Below are 21,856 nucleotides of genomic sequence, written 5' to 3' on the forward strand. Positions count from 1 at the left end.
TTGGCTAAGCGGCTGCCTTCAGCTCGAGTCGTGATCCCAGGGTCCTGGGATCAAGCCCCACATCGGGTTCTTGCTCAGCAGGGAGCCTGCCTCTCCCTCTGCCACTCCCCCTGATTGTGCTTGCTCTCTCCCCTCCCCTGTGTCAAGTAAATAAATAAAATCTTAAAAAATAAATAAAATAAAATCAGAAGAAAAAATAAACCATTAGGTCAAAGAATATGTTTAAGATGTAATATTAATATATTTGCTTTTATATCAATGTTGTAAAACATAATCTATATGAACATATATATGTATCTATATAAACACACACACACACACACATATATACTATTTTTTTCTTGATGGAAGAATGAGTCCATAAAGGCAAAACGACTTAGGGCCCATGAAAGTCATAGTGTGACTCTCAATAGTCTTGAATTTATTTTTAAAAATTTTCAAATTGAAATCATTTTTGTATTCTGAAAGCAGGCTAAAAAAGTAGCATAAAAATTGAGGAATAACTCATTCAAACCAAATGTAACTGGTCATCATAATTTTTTTTTTTTAAGTTTAGAGACAGAAGAAGAGCAACAATATCTTTCTTCAAGTTATATTAACATCTCCACTGATTCATTGCAAGGTGGCAAGAAATATTTGGTTTGGGTCCAAGCTGCAAATGCATTGGGCACAGAGAAGTCAAAACAACTGCAAATTAATCTGGATGATATAGGTAAAGGATGAGAAATAGTATGTCTTTACAACTAAACAATTTATTTGTGCTGACCTAGACAAATGAAGTCTAGATCTGAAAGGAGTTCCCCTGAAGTTCCTGCAGGTCATGATATAGAAAACAAGAATTACCCACAATTGACCAGCCCGAGACAACTCAAAGATAAGTACTGCTACCATTTTGTTGTATATCCTTCCAGTCTTATTTCTACAGGGGTGCATGCAGTTTTACACATATTTATCAAGAAGTTCATATGTTCAAGCATTGTTCTAAGGGCTAGGGAGAGTAAGATAAGCAAGGTATCTGCTGCCCTAAATATCTTGCAAATCTACCAGGGAAGATAGAAAGAAACAAGGATTATAATAAACTGTGATGAGTCTTACATTGTGAGAAGTACAGCATAATAAATGATTCTACTGAACATACTATTTTGGAGGTTATGGGCTTTTTTTTTTAAGTTTTACAAAAAACATAAAAAATGGTGAATTATGTGGTCATCTCTGTTTTTACCAGCCAGATTTTACAAATGTTAACGTTTTGCTTCAGATATTTTAGACCTTGCCTTCTAAAACTTATAATATAGAATAAATACTTCTATTGATTTAATCTACAGTATAATTTTTAATGCACGTCTTTACTTGGTCCCTTATTGTTGGAGATTTAGGCTGTTTTCAAATTTTCACCATTATAAACTATACTGCCATGAACAACCTTTTGGATAAATTTTTTCATAGTAGCTGTTTTCCTTTTCCTTTTTTTTTTAAACAGATTTTATTTATTTGAGAGAGAGAGAGGGAGAGTGCCTGCGAGCATGGGGGGAGGGGCAGAGGGAGAGGGAGGAGCAGACTCCCCACTGAGCAGGAAGCCCAACGCAGCTCCATCCCAGGACCCTAAAATCATGACCCGAGCCAAAGGCAAATGCTCAACCAATTGAGCCACCCAGGCACCCTTGTTTTCTTTTTCCTTAAGATAAATTCCAAAATGTAATTGCCCCTGAGCCTTTTACAGCTACATCCCAGTCCTAAAGCCAAAGTTCAGCCAAAGAGCACCAAGTGAATCACCCTCTGTTTGGACATCCTAGTACCAACTATTTCTGTTTTTATTATTAAGGATGATTTCAGTTAAGCTCACGTTTATGGAGCACTTTTTCAGTGCTAACTGCTTTTACATAAATTACCTCATTTAATCTCCCACAACAACCCTAGTAGAAGAGATTGTAATTTCTACTTGAGGGAACCAAGGCTAGATGACATTAAAAATTTTGAGAGTGTGGAGCTAGGTAGCTCTAATTCCAATATCCTCATCTTCTACCCTCAATCTTTATGTAAAAGCATGCTATGTGTCTGACAACTTCTCTGCTGATTAGTGATCTAGGGGATGTGACACCTTCTTGGGTATCCTTTGGGGACCACTGGAGTCTTTCATTGGAACTAATATCTCAACTTCTCAACTTCTGCCTCAACCAAATTCAACTATTCCAGCTAACAGGATTGGCCTAAAAGTCTGTCCTTATGCTCTGAATATTGGATTTGAAAACAAACACTGCTGACTATGATGATATATTCCTCCATGTATAGTTCTCTTGACCATGGTGCACATGTTTTTGTAAATTTACCATTTGAGGTAGGATGCCATAAAAAGTCCTTTTCTTAAAACAGGTTCCCCTCAGTGGATTAATGATGTTTAAAGGCTACCGTGTCCTGTATCATTTTGGCAATATCATTTTTTAGAACTAAATTATTGGTAGTGGTATTACTGCTATTAATATCGTTGTGATCTTATGATCTTACTAACATCAATCAATTTATTAAACGCCTACAATGTTCCAGACAATTAGCATGCAAATCACACTTAATTCTGGAAACAATCATACATGGTACTACTGTGCCCATTTTACAGATAAAGAAAGAGATAAAATAATTTGCTCAAGGTCCCACAGCTAGTAAGGAGGACAGCCAGATTTCCTTGCAGACTTGCTGACTTGCGAATAAGGTTAATCACCACCCCGCCTCCCACAAAGGGAAAATCTCATCTGGCCACCACCTCCAAATCTGACTTCTCACACTGCGAACCAGGAAGCCTCTTGTTTGGAGTTGTTCTTCCACCTGCTTTTTTTTCTTTTCTAAACCTCAAAACAGACTCTTCGAAACTCAGGTGGAAAAACATAGGTTGATTGTGTAGGATGTTCCACCCAATAAAGCCACCAGATAAATAAACATGCTATATAATAAATGAGCTATACTCATTTATGACACTTTTAAGAATGAGACATTGCATGTTAGATAAATGAACTGTTTTATGAAGCTGGGGACAGTGGACTCTCCAGAGAACAATTTTCACATAACAGCTACAGGATTGGGCTTTAATTAAGTTAGGGAGGCTGTGCTGAAAGGCTGTCCCGGGCTCATAGTACAGTAACACTGTGCCTAAGTGACTGTGAGAGGGATGCTTCAGCTTCTCCTGTGGAGAAATAAATGCCCCGTAGTGTCTTCCAGTTGCCATTTTTGAATGTTAATTCTCACGTAGGTAAATATATGTTTTTGGGAAGATACCAAACAACTATAAATCTGGTTCTTCATTTCAATACAAGTGAAAACTAAACACATGGCATCTATGATGGATTTGACAGTTTTTTAAAAACCTAAGATATGATGGGAACATTTGAAACCTAAGCAATGAGAGCAAACATTCAACATTTGAGTCATTTAACAAAGTACATAGTCAAGTATTTATTATGTAGCATGTTTATTTGAAAACATATGAGGTCATGCAAACCTAAAAGCTTAGCTCTCTATTGCATTGACCTGCCCTGTGCTAAGACTCTATCCTAAACAGGACTTACTATTCCATCTGCATTTCTCATAGGACTAAACAGACTTTTGCTTCATCCCCAGAGTATTTCTTTCTGCAGAAGGGTCTCAGGAATGCTTGTGCTACTCTACCAAGAGCAGGCCAGACTCAGAGAATGAGAGAGAAGAGTGGGTGGGTAATTTAGCCTGAGGGTGCTTAAATGGTCCCAAGTGGTCTCAGAGCCCTGGGAAACACTTCCCTGACTATAGAAATCTGCGAATACTGATCCTTATTACAAGAAGCCTACACTACCAAAAGGAAATCAACTGTGGCATTCAGATAATAAAAGTTAAGTACAGTAAGCTTTTTAATTAGACAGATTTTGTTACTACTTCCTTTCTATGTTAGCTTTAGCCCAAGGATTTTATTATAGCACTGTGCTACTAAACAGCAAATCTTTAATTTTAAATTTCTCTATAAATCATATACCAGGGCATATAATTTTAGATAATAAATCATTAATAATAAAACAATCATATTCCCAAAGAATACTTTATACATCTAGAATAAATGAAAAGGAAACTAATCCATAGAGAATATTAAACTATAATAATGGTTCTTAAAAACACATATGTAGGCTCTTCAGTTCTTTGTTGAATAATACATCTAACAAAATCATAGGTTTTCATCATTCTGTGGTGCACATAGGAGAAATAGGAAATGCCAGTGATTTCATTCTATTCAGACAGAACAAGTGTACAAGAATTAATACAGTTTAGAAATACAGAGATTCCAGTTACACCATTACTCCTAGTACAACAAAACGATAGTAATATAACCCAACAGAATTTCAGTTTCCTTTTGAAAATTATTATCACAGAGCATGGCAATAATTTGTAAAGCCTTAGAGTCTTATGAGACTTGCTTTGTTCAAATCATACTTTCAAGTACAGATTTATTTTAATAGATAACAAAATAAGTTAGCAATAGATTTAATTATTCATATAAGTTTCCCTATGACACAAGAGAATAAAAATATTATTGTGAAAGGTCTCAATTTAATATCTTATCAAATCAGATTCTCTGAACTAAATTTAGAAGGCAAAACATCATTTTTCCCTAAACAGATGCAGGAAGAAAGAGATATCTCCTTTATCTCTTTTTCACTCTCTTTTGTTAATAAAGCCAGGCTTTGGAATTTCATTAGTTAGGATTAGAAGGGAATAGGGGGTGGGGGAAAGTGAACTATAAGAGTCCCACTTAAAAGAAATGGAAAATAGGTTGAATAGAATTTCACTTAACAGCAGCAGTTTTCTCCTACATAACAGCTTAGAAAACAAGAAAAAATTCATTGTTAATTAGATCATGCAATTGTTTAGTTTTAACATGTCTATATATTGATGAAAAGATACTGATCTCTCCCAAGGCAAGTTTTAAACTGCTGAGTATTTATTTATTTATTTATTTTTCTAGTGATACCTTCTGTATCCATCATTTCCAAGGCTGAGGATATAAATACTACAGTGCCCAAGACTATAATTCACTGGCATAGTCAAACAAAAATTGAAAAGGTTTCCTGTGAAATGAGATACAGGACTACAACAAACCAAACTTGGAAGGTAAGCTAACTTCCACTGTTCTTTAGCACGTAAGTGAATGAAAGAAAAGCCAACCCACATGATCTATTTTACATGTTTTTATCTGTTTGTCTGATACTCAAACCACTCTAGCTTGTTGGGTTTTTTTTTTTTTTTTCAGTAATCTCTACGTCCAACATGGGGCTCGAACTCATGGCCCCAAGATCAAGAGTTGCATGCTCTACTGACAGCCAGCCAGGCGCTCCTTAAACCACTCTAGGTTCATTTTTTTAAATTTTATTTATTTATTTATTTGAGAGAGAGAGGAAGAGGGGGAGGGGCAGAGGGAGAGAGAGACTCTGAAGCCGACTCTGTGTTGAGTGCGAGCCTGACTCGGGGCTAAATCCCACGACTCCGAGATCATGACCTGAGCCAAAACCAAGAGCCAAGGCTCAACCGAATGAACCACTCAGGGGCCCTAAACCACTCTAGTTTTAATAATCATTACCATATGCTTCCAAACGGAGAGATGTCTCTTGAAAATGTCCTCTTACCTTTTTTAAGTTGCTAAGTAGACAAGTGTTCAACTAAGAGTGATCTATTAGGCTCCTTGTAATTCTGTGCCTCCTAGAGTGAAATTTACATCAGTGATGATATATAAGATGTAAGCATTCCATGCTGAAATTTAAATGCATTTCCAGTAATAACTTCAAAAAAAAAGGACTTCAGATTTATGGGAGCCTCTTTTTAAATTAAAAATGCAACTCAAAATATAAGGTTTGTTACTAATATAGGCCTCAGTCTTACATGAGGCTAAGGTAAAAAGTGAATGTCTAGACAAACTAACCTTAAATACCAATGGTAAGTTACCAATTGACTTAGGAGAAGCATAGGTACAAGATTCATTAATGAAATCACGTCACGTGACAGCACCCGTGAACATTATAATAAAAACTAATTTGAACTATGGAAGAACACTAGTCTGAGGAAAAAGTTCCAATTTTGGTGTATTTTAAAAGAAATGCCATTTTATTATTTTTAAGTACAATAAACTGCCATTTAGTCAAACTAATTAAGGAGTGGAGTTTCTAGCTTTGTTTAATTAAGAGTTATGTAACATATTTGACTTTATCTGTTTTCAGGAAGTTAAAAAAAAGTATATATTTAATACTTATCTTTGGAGTCATGCTAACCATCAGTTTTGCTGCAGAGCAATGTGTTTAGAGTGTCAAGAAGGTGAGGGTAAAACTATACTGATTTCATGACATACTTTAAAGATTGTTCTCTAAAAATAAATCCCTGACATCAACTTGTTTATTTACCACCATTCATTTATAAATCAGAAATGTGATATGAACTTTACAGTTTAGATTACGTTTAGATGTGAGCCCATGTTCTGTATCATTTGGTCAATTACCAAGTGAAGATCCTGCTGGACTCACTGACTAAACAGTTGTGGCATCTGTGTGCCTAGCAAGCCCGTGCTTAAAGCTTGGGACAAGCAGGATAAAAACAAAACACAACTCCACAGTCAATCTTCTTGCAAATGTGGAATTTAGGTAAATTTGAAAACAACCCAACTGAAATGCTCTGAGTCTCAGATACTGAGTCAATAGGATTTTATTCTAATAGGACACCTGGGGCCTTTTGTTTAGTGTCATGATCATAGGAAGATATTGATAATACAAAACTCCCTTATTTGGCATAATTAGGCGGAGATTATAGGCTATGAGAATGTTTAGAAAATAGAAAGTAATTACACTATCAGTAACTCTGAATAGGTTTTCAGAAACAGTTTACTGGTTCAAACTCTTGTTCTCTGCTCCCCCTGCTGGTGCTACTAGGCCATTGTGAGACTTGGTAACGCAGAAGCAGGCAAATCAAAGAGCTGGAAGAGTATTTGTTATTTCATCTAATGTTCATAACAATCCTTTGGGACAGGTAAGTATCAGCTCCGTTACACAAATGAGGATGTATAGCTCGAAAGACCTCAAGCCAGGTTTGATCTTCTACTTCACCTGTGCCTCCGTCAGATATTACTTGAGGGAGGTTCTTTACTTCAAAGAGACAGGCAGCCATGCAGGAAAGCCATGTGGCTAAGAGCACGGGTTCTAGAATTTAAGGCCTGGTTCTGCCACTTTCTAGTTATGCAACCTTGGGCAAGTTCCTTATCTTCTCTGTGCCTCATTATTCCCATATCTAAAGTAGGAATAAGACAGTAACTTACCTCATATGGTTGTGGGGACGATCAAATAATCTAAGAAGTTAGCTCAGAGTCTGGAATAGAGTTCAAGTTTAGTAAATACTAGCTGTTGTTACTGTTTATCTTAACCCCCAGGAGAGCCATGCAACAAGTTTGGTAGAGCAAAGGAAGTCCTCCCGAAAAATTAAAATAACTGAATTGAGGTTGCTTTTCATCCCCCTTTAACTAAGCTACATAGACTTTGAGGTATTAACGGGAACCAGCCAGTCCTTCAGGTGATTCTGCAAGGCTGACACCACAGGGAAAATATTCATCTACTTGTTGCTTATCTTCATGGACTTTCTCTTTGGCACCTCAAACTTGTGTTAAAAATAAAGCTCATAATCTTCACCAGCAATCCTTGCCCACTTCCGTGTATCCCATCTCAGGAGCATTACCACGTTGTGTATCTATTTACCGGCTCACTCTTCTATTTCCCCATCCTTTAACTATAAGCCCCGAAAGGCAGGCTGTTCCATAATCATTTTTTGTATCTCCATTGATTTTTATAATGTGTAGTTCATGTAGATAACATTTGAAACCTTAGCTATTGATATTATTGTTTGCCTTTAATAAGTGCCCAACAGTAGTGATGGTAAGGCAGAAAAGTCTTTGCAGCACATTCAAGTAAGTGGATTAATGGTGGCTCATTTCTCTAATTAAACTCGACTAGGGTATTGGCAACCTGTTTGGTTTTTTTAACATAACCTCAAGATTTTATTGTCTTCATAATAAAACAAAATGTGAAACTTAGAAATGGAACTTGGTCCTTCCTCCCAGTTCAAAATGCTTGCATCTCTTGATAGCCAGCATTCTCTTAGATCTGCAGTTGGGCTCAACACATTCAAGTCTCCGCACAATCTTCTTTGTACTTTTCAGTGTTTTCCAAAAAAATCAGCTTCATCTGCCCACCATTGCCACTCTATTTCCTGTCATAAAGCCACTTTCCCTGGGCCTAGAGAGAATCATTGCCCTTCTTGTACCGTATCACTTTGTGGGGTAGATGCTTGTTATACTTCTTACCGAAAATTCAGTGGGTTTTAGAAACATTCACCATGTTTGCAAGAGCACTATCAGCACAGAAAGTGGCAAACTTTTTATTCAAGGGCCAGAGAGTAAACATTTTAGGCTTTGCAGGCCATAAGGTCTCTGATCCAACTCCTCAACTTTGCATTTGTAGTGTGAAAGCAGCCATAGGCAATATACAAATGAATGGGCATGGTAAAATTTTAAGTTTGGAAACGGAAATTTGAATTTCATATAATTTCCATGCATCCCAAAATATTCTTATGATTCTCATACAGCCATTTAAAAATGTAAAAATGATTCTTAGTTTATGGAGTGCATTAAACCAAGCATTCCTTCTTTTCCAGGTAAGGCTAATAGAACAGTACACAGATAGCAAAGGGTCAAATCTTTGACCTTCACATTTCAAAAGTGTAAATGCTGGTGTAAGACCAAGACTTGGAAGAACTGTGGTTAGTCACGACTAAGTGTCTCAGTCAACACCCCCCTCCCTCCTCCACCAAACACTAAGTAAAGATTAACTGGGCAGAGAGCGGGGGGAAGTTGGAAGGCTAGAGGGAGTTAGGAAAAGGAACCAGAAGAGTTTAGACAGTGGTAGGTCCCTGAGAAGGACCCCTTCACCCTGGGCCTTGCCCCAGGTAGGGGGCTGGAGGAAGTGGGGATTAGAGAACTGCCTGACTCAGTCAGAGATTCTCCTTCCCTCCACCCAATGATGCTCCCAGAAACTTAATGTAACCCTAAGAGAAGAGGGTATCTCAAACTGATGGAGAATAAGTTTCTATGCCTCATCTCCATTCAGAATTGAGGCTTTAAGTAGAAATTAACTGCTATTAAAAATAAAGTCATTCTTGTACTCAAGATCATACCCTCTACACAGGCACTCAATTACCTCTCTCAATGTTTCTTTTTAGCCTCTGAAAATACCTTGAGGTATCATCTTGTGCCTACAAGACCCTCATCAGTCACCTGGCTTGCCTCATGGTAGAAACAAATCTGTTAACAGTTCTATAAAATTCTTCCATTTTAGAATTCTGGCTGTGCTTTAGTGTACTTCTCTTCTTCAAGGGGACTGATCTATAAATGTAATGGCAAGAGACATATTAGAGAATAACAACTCCCTTCCAAGAGAAGCAAACAGAAGCAGAGTGCATTTGAAAGTCAAACTTCAGCTACAAGTAAAAATCTTTCCTGGATCCCAGGAGACCCTAGATGCCTGCCCGTCATACTTACATGGCAGAAAATTCCAAGGACAAAGGGTGGAGACACAGCTTATGGAAACTCTGGGTACTTTAGATGGAGCATGACATCCCCCAAACAGATATTTTCATGAATTTTACATTTTCAATACATTAAAGTTTTAAAGATTTATGTTAAGATTGGGTTTTCACAGAAGAATCCCTCAGTAGGGTTGATAGTTTGCTCTTTTTTTTTTTAATCTTTACAGTTTCAACTTTCTTTCTCATGAGTGTCTAGTAACTGTTTCCTCCTGGTTGTTGCCTAAGTGCATTATTCTAGACATATTTTGTGGTTATTTTCAATCGTGCTTCACTTTTTTTCAGTCAATCCACTTATCACAACATACGGAAGGTACGTAAATACCCTGGTTTCTCTCTCCTATTTGAACCAGCTTGCTAAGGGGTCGTCTTTCATTACGTTTTATAGCAAATCATAGTGCCCCAAAAAAGGATTTGTAAGTTTAGACCTCAGTTATGTGCATGACTATCTTCCACTGGGTTTTCATAGCTCAACATTCTTTTTTTTTTTTTTTTTTTTTTTTTTTTTTTTTTTTTTAGATTTTATTTATTTATTTGAGAGAGAGAGAGAACGAGAGATAGAAAGCACGAGACGGAAGAGGATCAGAGGGGGAAGCAGACTCCCTGCTGAGCAGGAAGCCCGATGTGGGACTCGATCCCGGGACTCCAGGATCATGACCTGAGCCGAAGGCAGTCGCTTAACCAACTGAGCCACCCAGGCGCCCGCTCAACATTCTTAAATGTTTTATTTTCTCTCTCACACAAACATATATATATATATATATATATATAATAGGTTCTATAGAATCAACAAAAGTCTACAATAAGGACCAATTTAACAGCTTAGTTTATGAATAATTTTTTCCAAAAGTCATCACTAGAAAGTGAAATTATTTCATCATTCATGAACAATTATTGATGTAAATATCCAACTACAGAGGGAATGAGAGAGAGAGATTGAAGGGGTAGGGTGAAAGAAATTCTAGATTCAAACGATTGCTCTTAGGTCCCCCACTTCTTCCATCCCATTAAAATCAGCTACTTCAAAATTAAGAATATATTACATTTTGGACTTGACTTGAGATTTAAAAGCTTGAGAGCACTGTCAAACACAAAGCAATGTGTATTTCACTTTTAATGTTAAATAACATGTATTTGATTATTTATGGTCATGTTTTATATAAAGTGCCCTATTCTTTGTTTTCCCAGGGTCCAAAGGAGTGCCTGGAACATAATAGGTGCTCCATACATTTCTGTCTAAATGCAATAATTGTTTGTTTTCAAAGCACACTGTATTTTTCATCGTTCTTATTCATTCATTTTAGGTTAAAGAATTTGACACCAATTTTACATATGAGCAACAGTCAGAATTCTTCTTGGAGTCAAACATTAATTATATATTTCAAGTGAGATGCCAAGAAACAGGTAAAAAGTATTGGCAGCCCTGGAGTTCACCCTTTTCTCATAAAACAGCTGAAACAGGTGAGTGTATTTATATATTTAATCTCTTAGGCTTTTCTTTTGACCTCTGTCTTTTCTAAATATATATATATTCTTTCTTCTTGACTTGTAACAATACTGACAAAACTACTGTTGGGCAGGTGGTTACATTTAAATTGTCATTTTGTTTTGATTTTGTTAAGGCTGACTACAATTTATGTAATGGTTCTCAAACATTCTTGGGCATAAAACCCAATTAAAACCACCTGGTATGAATGTTCATTGTCCCAGCTCCCAGACGGTCTGTGTCCACCTGCCTAAGGGAGTGGGTGGGTGGGGGTGCTCAAGAGTAAGCATTTCTTACAAGCATCTGGACTGACTGTGAGGCATATAATTATCTAAGACTTTCTTTTGAAACACATTATTAGGGTTATGTTAAACTCTTTAGACCACTCTGATGAAATATATTCTCCTAAGAGAGACACAAATCAAATCATATCAATAAATATTGATAACCTACTGTGTGCAAAGTAATCTGAAAGTTAATGGGATTATTTAACTCTCTTCTCAGCAAAAGCTAGCTGACCTATTGTTTAGATATTTCCCTGCTCTTAACATGATTAGTTTAATTTTCTATCCATTTACACATGTCATTCAATAAAATCTTGGCTAAATTGACTTCAATAGTAAGCAAACAAAGTGAATCTATTATAAGTATCATAATACTCCGTAATGGCTCCCATTAACCTTATGATGTCTCCCTATTGTAGGGAGCTTATATCTTAGATTGAAATTTTTCTTTTCAGAGCTGAAGCACTTAATTATAATCACAGGATTGTTAATACCATCTTTATTATAATAATATAGCATCTGGGAACTGAGTTTTTTTTTTAAGCACTTTGGTATACATTATAAACGTTGATGGCTGCCACATCAACAGAGGGAGTGAAATGGCAGACTAACTAAACAGTTCTTTTGGCGCCCCCTAATGCCCAAATCTTAGAAATGCATCAGCAAGGGAATAATTTGCAATGCCATCAGTTCCTTTTTATTTTTATTTTTTATTGAAGATTTTATTTACTTATTTGAGAGAGAGAGCAAGAGAAAGGGAGTACAAGCAAGGGGGGAGCGGCAGAGGGGGAGGAAGGAGTCTCTCTGATGAGCAGGGAGCCTGATGTGGGACTCGATCCCAGGACCCAGGAATCATGAGCTGAGCTAAAGACAGATGCTTAACTGACTGAGCCACCCAGGCGCCCTATCAGTTCCTTTTTAAAAGTTAGTTTTTAAATTAAACATTCTTTCTTAAATTTATATTGCTAAAAGTTCTTAGGACTTTAGGTGCCATTTTGTAACAGTGAGAATTTAGTTGATAACTCAGTTATTTTTAAATGAAATTTAGAATTGTCTATCAAGACGATTCAAATTCATAACTAATATTTACTTACCACTTGCAAAGTACAACTATGTATAAGCTTGTCTGATCTTTACACCAGCCATATTTGGTAGTCAATTTGGCACCATTTCACAAATAAGAAAACTGAGGCATGACTTGCTAAATAGCACATTGCTAGTGACTAATAGTGCCTAAGCAAGAACATACGTTTTCTTAGTCATCACCAGCTCTCAGCAATTTCATCAATTTCTTTCTTTAACTCATTACATCAAAGTAAAGGAACAGCTTATTAAATACTCTACAAGTTAAATATAGGACCACAAATGTTCTCCTTTAAAGGCAAAGGTCCTAAATCTCAGGTGGAAGAAAATAGAAACCACAGCCACCGTACAATGAGTCTAAATGTAAAGTCTTTTGTTTCCTAATGGGAAAAAAAAATCACTTAAGAGGCAAAAATGCTAGTTAAAATTAAATATCCCTGAAAACCTGCATCTATCCAATTTAATATGTAGCTAAGAGGAACCATAAACTTCTTCTGGTACAAATTTCTTCCAAGACACATTAAATGAAAAACGGTGACTATGTGTAGGGAAAGTGCTAATATTAAATATTTTCAAAATTTCTTTTTTTGTTAATAAAAGCAATGCAAATTTATTGTAATCTACAACCTAGAAATAACTGCTGTTTACATTTTTTAGCTAATGTTTTTTCCTGTGCACATATTTTTTATTATTGAAGTATAATTAACATACAATGATATATTAATTTCAGGCGTATGGCATTGATTCAACAATTCTACACATTAATCACCATGCTAAGTGTAGTCACCATCTGTCATCATACAACATCCTTAGAATATTATTTACTATATTCCCTATGCTGTAATTTCATCTCCATGACTTATTTACTGTATAACTGGAAGTTTGTACCTCTTAATTCCTTTATCTATTTTACCCACCGCCCCCCCCATCTCCCCTCTGGCAACCACCAATTCTTTGTATTTAAGAGAGACGTTTGTTTGTTCATTTGTTGTGTTTTTTATATTCCACATATAAGTAAAATCATAGGTATGTGTCTTTCTCTTGTCATTTTTTAAATGATTGGTGTTGTGGTGTATATATTGTTTTATATCCTGATTTTCTTACTTAGTCTCCCTTGTTAAGTTAAAAAATCTATTTAATGGCCACACAGTGTATGGATGTACTATAATACATTGACTCCTTTCCCTATTTCAACAATATCTAGGTTATTCCATTTTTTCCATTATCAATAATCTTCTTGGAATAGCTCTTTATATAAACTCTCCTTACGTGTTTAGATTTTATTGAATCAAGACTTAAACACATTTTAAGATGCTTGATGCAAGTTGCCAAATTGCTTTTTAATAAATCTTTAATATTAATTGCTTTTTAAAAAGATATCTAAGAAAAGACAGTCGTTCGTTTAGTCATTCATGAAATATTCAAATAACCTCTACGATGCACCAGCCACTTGCTATGTACTTGCAGAATCTCCGTGAACAAAGGAGACAAAGATCTCTGACTTCTAGAGAAGACAGCAAAAATAATCATAAAAAAATAAATTACACAGCATTACAAATACCTTACAAATAAAAGCAGTAAGAATCAAACCTCACAACTGAAGTTTGAATTGCTTCACAATTGAAAAAATTAAACGATACAATTTCTATAATACTTTAATTAACGAACCTGTTTGATAATGGGGCTTTTTGACCAGCCAATTTTCCCACTAATTAAAGGTTCATTTATTTATGAAGAAAGACAGCTTAGGCAATAATGATCCTTCCATGCAGGAATTTGCTATTTTACTTTCTAAAATCCTTATGTATGTTATCACTGAGGCTATTTATCTCAAACCAATGTGTTTTCAAAATTATGCTGAGATGGTACTGCAGGGCAAATCATGCAGTAGATATGGCTTGTCCTGCAAACCCCCCAGCATTCTTCTGTATCGCTTTCCTTGGTCTTTAAAAACCTAGTCTCCAAAAAAAAAAAAAAAAAAACTCATTTATAGTAAGAGTTAAATGATTTATTAGCCTTATTTTCTTTTCCTTCCTTAGAGTATTTGGACTTTATTTTTTTTTAAGATTTTATTTATTTATTTGACAGAGGGAGAGAGCACAAGCAGGGGGAGCAGCAGACAGAGGGAGAGGGAGAAGCAGGCTCCCTGCTGAGCAAGGAGCCATATGCGAGGGCTCCATGTGGGGCTCCATCCCAGGACCCCGGGATCATGACCTGAGCTGAAGGCAGACACTTAACCAACTGAGCCACCCAGGCACCCTGAGTATTTGGACTTCAATGGAAAGCAAAGTCTTATACTAAAAAAGAAATAAATAAACCTCAGAATATAATATCAGGCTTTAGCAAACACACAGGAGAAGTTTCTCTAGATTGGAGATGCATATTTTTTGTCCTGGTAATAAATTGTGTATGCAAATAATAGAAAATAAAATAGTATAATATAACATATATTATATAATTCATATATATAGTATATGTGAATTATAAGATATAAATATAAATCATATATAATACATATACTTTATTATCTATAAAATATATAAATATAAATAATATAATATAAATAGATAATAGGTAACATTTATTGGATGCTTACCATGTGTTTGGTACTGTGGTAAGCATTTTACATATGAATTGTCCTTTACTCAGCACCAAAGCCCTATAAAAGTTTTATTCCAATTGTACAGATGAAGATGAGGCCCAGGGAAGTTAAGCAGTTTTGCCAAACATTATAAAGCTGGTAACAGTGAAGCCAGGGCGTAACTCATCCTGTACAATTCCAGCACCTGCACTATAGCTTTGCTGGTCTTCCTAAGAGACCTAAGAGGGTCCTGTGCCAACCTCCTCCCCTCAGCCACTGAACCAAATCCTCCTCTACACGTTAGCTAAAAATAAGACAATGCCAGGAGAAGTTCACTTTTAATGTAACGTTTGTTATGAAAATGCAAATACATGAGAAAAGAGGGAACCACAGGATGCTATTGGCTAATTCTATACTGGCCTGAATACAAGATGGGGAAGTAGGTTTGTGTTATGGCAATGAAAATGAAGCCACAGGACTCCAGGAACCTGGAGAACAGGGACTAGGGTGGAGCAGCCTGAGATAAAGACAAAGTACAGGTGGAAAAAGTGGTTCTCTTAAAGACAGGACCTCCACAGGCAATTCATCATGTGTTTTTCCAGCTGGTCCTGGTCCAATAAAGTGTCTAGAAGGCAGTGCTTCTTAGAGTGGAGTCTGTGGACGATCTGCACTGGAAATGCTTGGGTACGAGTTTAAAATGCAGATTGCTGAGCCTCTAGCCAAGTGATACTTCTGCAGTAAACTGTAAGGACCACCGCTCTAGGGCTTAGACACACCCTTTAAGAGAGAGAAGTGTCATGAAAAATGACGTAGGGTGTGGGCAGGAAACGTGGACAGAAACGGGGAGACCTGATGGCCCAAGCTATTGCCTTAGTAATAGTGGTTTTGGGGGTCAGAGCAGAGTGGGTACATGAGAATTTCAGGCCATTATCTCTAGTACTATCTGGTCACCTCTCTGCTTCCTCTTCCTCCTGCCCACTGCTTCCTGAGTTACTGAGCACCCCAGCCCACCTGGGCAGCCCAGGATCCCCAGAAGCACAGGATGCAGGACCATTGCGCCGGTGAACCATCATGTCCCACGTTATCCCCTCTGCCCAGACCCTGCCCTGCCTCTGGATGTGAAGCTTCGGTTGAAGCTCTGAGAACCACTGAGGGCTGCTGAAGTTGGAGGTTCTAGACCACCAACCTGGAAAGTCACTATAAAAAATTCCTGGGGTCTTTAAGCAGTACAGAAAGAGCCCCAAAGGGGAAAAGATAATCTGTGAGTGTAGAAAGCCAACACTGAAAATGTGAAAGTCAGTTCCCTAAATTCAATAATACTGATTAAAAAAAAAAAAAGGTGAACAGATGACTTTTGAGCAAGAGTGTTGTCCAACTCTGCTGTATAAAGTCTCTTCGCAATGAAGGAAAGGCACAGCCTCCATAATCCCTTTAATGACAAGTCAGAGGCCTGAGGGAAGGGCAGTCTTATTTCATAATGATTAATTAACTTGCTTGAATTGCTACTTGAAGTAGGAAAGTTTCCCAGAGAAATCATATTATTCTTTTTTTGACAATTCTCCAGAGGAAAGCAAGTATGAGCAAGATATTAAACCACACCGTGTTTTGTTCTCACACAACACCATTGGTTGGTGCATTACTAATGACTCCTTAAAGAGTCTCATTAATTTTTCAGAACTTTTAGGGACTACAAGAGGAAAAAAAAACAAAAGTTATGTCAATGGAACTAAATATAAGTGATATTAAATAGAACGCAGATTAGAGGCTGGTACACAGAACTGTACTTTTTCAAAAATTCCGTTACTTGTAATTAGGGGTTTCTGATTCATTCACATTGAGTTGGATTATAAATGTATAGATTCATGATTATTAAAACCAGGTTAAACAGACACACAGTGTTCTCTGAAATACTATCAGTTTAATCGTCTGGATTTATTTAATCTTCTTCATGTCCTATTCCTAATAAAGAATCAGAGTTCTGTAGAATAAAAAAAAGATGCATAAGAGTTTTACAATCTCTCTGAGGTTCACAATATCCACTAATAAAGAATAAAGATTATGCTTTGCTATGAGGAAGTAATAATCTTCTGTATCAGTTTCCTATTGCTGCTTTAGCAAGTTATTACAAACATAAGCCACATGCTATGTGGCTTAAAACAATACAAATTTACTATTTTATAATTCTGGAGGTGAGAAATCTAAAATCTGTATCATTGGGCTAAAGTCAAGATATCAGCAAGGCTATATTCTTTCTGGAGGCTCTAGGAGAGAATCAGTTTCACCGTCTTTTCCAGATTCTAAAGGCTGCCCTCATTTCTTGGCTTGTGGCCCCATTTTTCGTCTTCAAAGCCAGAAGCATAGTGTCTTCCAATCTCGTTCTCTCTGACCCTCCTGCCTTCTTCTTGTAAGGACTCTTGTGACTTCATTTGGACCCACCCCTACAATCTAGGATAATTTCCCAATCTCAAGTCCCTTTTGCTATATAAATTATATAAATATATATAAATGTATATTTGCTATATAAATTATATAATTTATATATTTACTTATATTTAATATACCACAGAAAATAATTATAAATATAGCTAAATATAAATATAACAAATATTTGCTATATAAATTATATAAATATATATATAAACTCAAAGGTTCCAAGGTTGGGACATGGACATTTTGGGGGAGGTGGGAAGATCACTATTTGTCCTACCACATCTCCTCACCTATCTAACTCCACCACCTATTACTGCAATTTTTACTAGTCATCGTGATTTGATGCCAGCCAAAATAAATAAATAAATAATAATAATAATAAATAAATTGATTCTCTTAACAGAAAAGGAATTGTTGGAAAGATAGCTAGAAATCAGTAGGAGAGTGGGCAAATGGTACTAAATAGGATACAAGGGAGAGCAGGAGCCAGAACCACAGCCAAAACTGCAGCACATGAAAAATCTGGTGAGGACCCTGCAGCTGGCACACGGCCATTGCCTGAGCTGTGCCCTGCCTGAACTCCCCATGGTGTTACTGTTACCAGACCCTGAACATAGATGCTGCTATAAGAAATTTCCTGGAGCTGAGTGTTCTGTGCCAGTGCAGGGAGGAAAGCATCTGATCGGGTAGGTTTAGATCATCTGCTTATAGCTACTTGCTGGCAATGGGGAGAGGGAGTCTTTGTTCCATTGAGGCTTCCACAGTGGGAAGCCTTACCTGCTTCTTACCTATTTTAGGATGCCCGCAAAGAAGTACATCCTGGTGCTGGGCAACTAAAAAAGGATAAATGTCCACTAGACTATTCAGACTCAGGAATAGGCACAATCTATGCTTGAGAGCAAGGTTGCACTTTTGAAGAATCTTAAGCTACTGAGTAAGACTTGGAAGCTGCCCATTCCTGCACATAGAGTTCTGTTACACGTTGACATCAGACCCCTGCCTCTGTGTATTCCATGTCACTTAGGAAAATTTCCTGTGTTTGCCGCTGCTTTTTACTTTTTCCTCTTCTTAATCTTTTTCTTTAAACATGTGATCACAATACATATATTTCTCTTTCTTACCTTCTTCTCCCTATACATACCAAGTACTTAGAGCCTAGGAACATTAGCATGAAGATAATCCCTTGAATACATCTAAGCACATTCTCCTATCCTTAATACACAAGGATGAGACTGTAACTCATTAAATGATTCATCGTTTGACTTATTTTTCTAGGTGTGGTAATGAGTTTGCTCTGACATATGATTTTCCCTGCCTTGGGCTTCTGGTGCCTATTTGTTAGGTCTGCCTATCAAATAGGTCTTCTGATAGGTCTTCTGCTTTGTCAACTGACTCAGACTAGTGTCAAATCCTTATCCTTACCCTTAGCCCAATAATGCTGAATTCCAACCCTAGACCTAAACTGGCCTGGGGAAATAGCATGTAAACACTGTGAAACAGCTGAGATTATTAGAAGAAGAAGATTAGAAAGCGAGAACACAAAAGGAGATGTTTGTGTTTTAAGAAAAATAATTTGAAAAACACCCATTGTCTCTATTAATATGATACCTCTTATATCTAGAACCTACTGAAAGAAGGGTCTAGAAAGTTTCTTGTGTCAGCTCTGGTCAAAGCCTTTAAGATATAGGCCTCAGGTAGCATGGCTTTGACACCAAGATTGGCAAAGGCAAAAATAAGTCAAGAAGACTTATAAATGTCCATACCCTTTGGACCAGTAATTCCACTAACAGAAATCTAGCCTTAGGAAATAAAAAGAGAGACGCCTGGATGGCTCAGTCGGTTAAGCATCGCCTTCCACTCAGGTCATGATCTCAGGGTCCTGGGATTGAGTCCCACATCGGGCTCCTTGCTCAGTGGGGATGCTTCTCCCTCTGCCTGCAGCTTGCCCCGCTTGTGCTCTCTCTCTCTCTCTCTGACAAATAAATAAAATCTTTTAAAAAAAAAAGGAAATAAGGAGAGATATGGGAAAAAGATTTATGTACAATGATATTTATCCAAAAACTAATTATATAATAAGAATTTGGAAACAATCTAGAAGTCCAATAATAGCAATAGCTAATGCTTATTAAGCTTCCAAATTGTGTAAGGCATGGTACTAAGTGCTTGATATGAACTATCCCATAGATCTCAGGGGTGAAGTACTGTTATTATCCCGTTTTACAAATGAAGACACTGGTCACAGAGGGGTTAATCAACTTACCCAGAACCATGCAACTCCAGGTGGTGGAGCCAGGATTTGAAGTGAGTTTTGTCTGAATCCAAAGATGGCGTTTGAAACCACCAAGCCAGACAGTTTCTCAACAGGGCAATGACTGAATAAATACAGTACAAACATGATGAAATATCATATCGTTACTAGTGTGACAGTTTTGAACAATTTTTAATAAAATGAGGAAATGTTCATGACAATATTGAAAGAAAGAAAAAACAAGACACAACACTTAGTAAAGAGAATGATCTTCACTAGGGTACAGAGATACACAAAAGACTGTTAAATATTTTTTTAAAAATGATTGCTTCTAGTCTGTGGACAAATATAAAATTGTACTTTCTTCTCCATACTCTTCCATACTTTTCAAAAGCATCCTACAATTAGTGTGCCTTGCTTGTATAATCAAAGAAAATAGTTGGCTTTCAGAAGGGAAATAACTGTAGGCTGGAAGATTCTAGGAATCCGTGCTGCATGGGTCAGCCCAACCAGAGCCCATTGTGGTGTGGGCTGGAGTCTTAAAAGGCCAAGCAGCTCTAACAAACCGTGGCCAGCCCCCAGAGGAGCGATGGGTAAGTCTCAGCATGGGGGCAGCTGTTGCAGGACTGACTGAGCTGCCCCATCCAGAGCCATCCTGCTGTGGAAGTGAGGTTATTAATTAATGGAGCCAGTGACCAGCACAAACTATGCATCAGGACTGGATGGGAATTTTCACTCTTTGACCGCTACCTAGGTGACTTCGGTTACGTCATCTATCCTTTTTACACCTTTGTTTCTTCATCCGTGAAATGAGGACAATAATATTTTCTGCCTGATTAGGTTGTTGTAAGGATTAATTGAGAGAAAGCATGTAAAGTCTAGTATATTACCTGGAGAATATTCAGTACTCAATGAATGGTCACTTAAAAAGAATAATAAAATACACTTTGCCCCATGGTATAGGCATAGAGTGAAAGACTCAGGAGACGGATTTGGTATCATCCCTCAGAAACAGATGAAATACATTATGACTAAAACCAAGCACTTTTGAGCAGATTTGATTAAAATAGGCTGGCATTTGATAGGGTACAGAATGTAGTTATGTTATATGTTTCTAGTCTTGTTCAAGAATAGGAGACTACATTTTTTTGTTTAAAAACTAACTTCGTTTAAATGCACTGTCTTTGGCAAGACTAATTCTAAAGTCTAATACCAGTTTGTATAAGATGTATAAAAATTCTTACCAAATTAGAGATAATTTGAGTTTCTGAGTATACTCAGGTATGTGCTGTGAGGGAAACAAGCAGGGACAGAATTGTCTCATTATGGATATAGCAACATAGATATTAAATTAATAATGAAAATATCATGAGATTTTTCTAGCACATTAGGCAACATACTGATGATTAGAGCTGAAAGACATAAATGTTTTTTAGTTATAAAGTTTCTGTGTGTGTGCACATCATTCTGCGTTTGTGAATGCTTTTCTGTGTCAAAACACTTGGAAATACTATAAAATACTAACAGCAAGTGGATTAAGGGGACAAGATTCGGGATGGTTCTTTTTCTCTCCCTTTTATTTTTCCTCTTAAAATTCTTTTCTTTATTAAGGTTACTGCTTTTATAATGTAAATATTAGGTATGATTTAAAAGAAATGACCTAGCCACTTGGTGGCAGTAGACCATGAAAAATATACAATATATAACTTCATTTCAGTCCTATGCTTAAAAATTTTGTCATTGGCTTGATTTCTTCTCTGACAATCTTGTTTGTAAACTGTCTTACTTCAGATAGCTGATTCTTTGTGAAATTACCCTCTGATAATTAATCATCTCTTTTAAATGACTTTAATCTAATTCAAATTAAGGCACCTGGTTGATTTGAAACTATGATAACAAAAAGACCCTAAAGGATGATTGTGTTTATTCTCCCTATTAGGGCTAATAAAGCCCTAGTTAGATATGAACATTATTTTTATGTGAAACAAGTTAATAACTGAAGTTTCACTGCTAAATAATCACCTGTAATTTATACAACAGAATTAAGTTAACCTGCATTAAAAGCCCCACAGCACCACATATTACTTTTAAATAAAAATGCTAATTATAAAATAATGAAAGTG

At 36.7% G+C, this 21,856-nt stretch overlaps 1 protein-coding gene across 3 annotated transcripts in view; it reads left to right on the forward strand.

Annotated features, from left to right (window-relative positions):
- Positions 1-21,856, forward strand: part of IL23R (interleukin 23 receptor) — a 56,079-nt gene that overhangs the window by 22,442 nt on the left and 11,781 nt on the right. For all 3 annotated transcript variants that reach the window (XM_027577879.2, XM_027577884.2, XM_027577881.2), the window contains 3 exons: positions 552-712; positions 4,976-5,121; positions 10,926-11,082. In XM_027577879.2, the coding sequence (XP_027433680.2) occupies positions 552-712; positions 4,976-5,121; positions 10,926-11,082 (464 nt within the window). The remainder of the gene's footprint in view (positions 1-551; positions 713-4,975; positions 5,122-10,925; positions 11,083-21,856) is intronic.

This window comes from Zalophus californianus, chromosome 4 (assembly GCF_009762305.2).
Source record: "Zalophus californianus isolate mZalCal1 chromosome 4, mZalCal1.pri.v2, whole genome shotgun sequence".
Taxonomy (NCBI): domain Eukaryota; kingdom Metazoa; phylum Chordata; class Mammalia; order Carnivora; family Otariidae; genus Zalophus; species Zalophus californianus.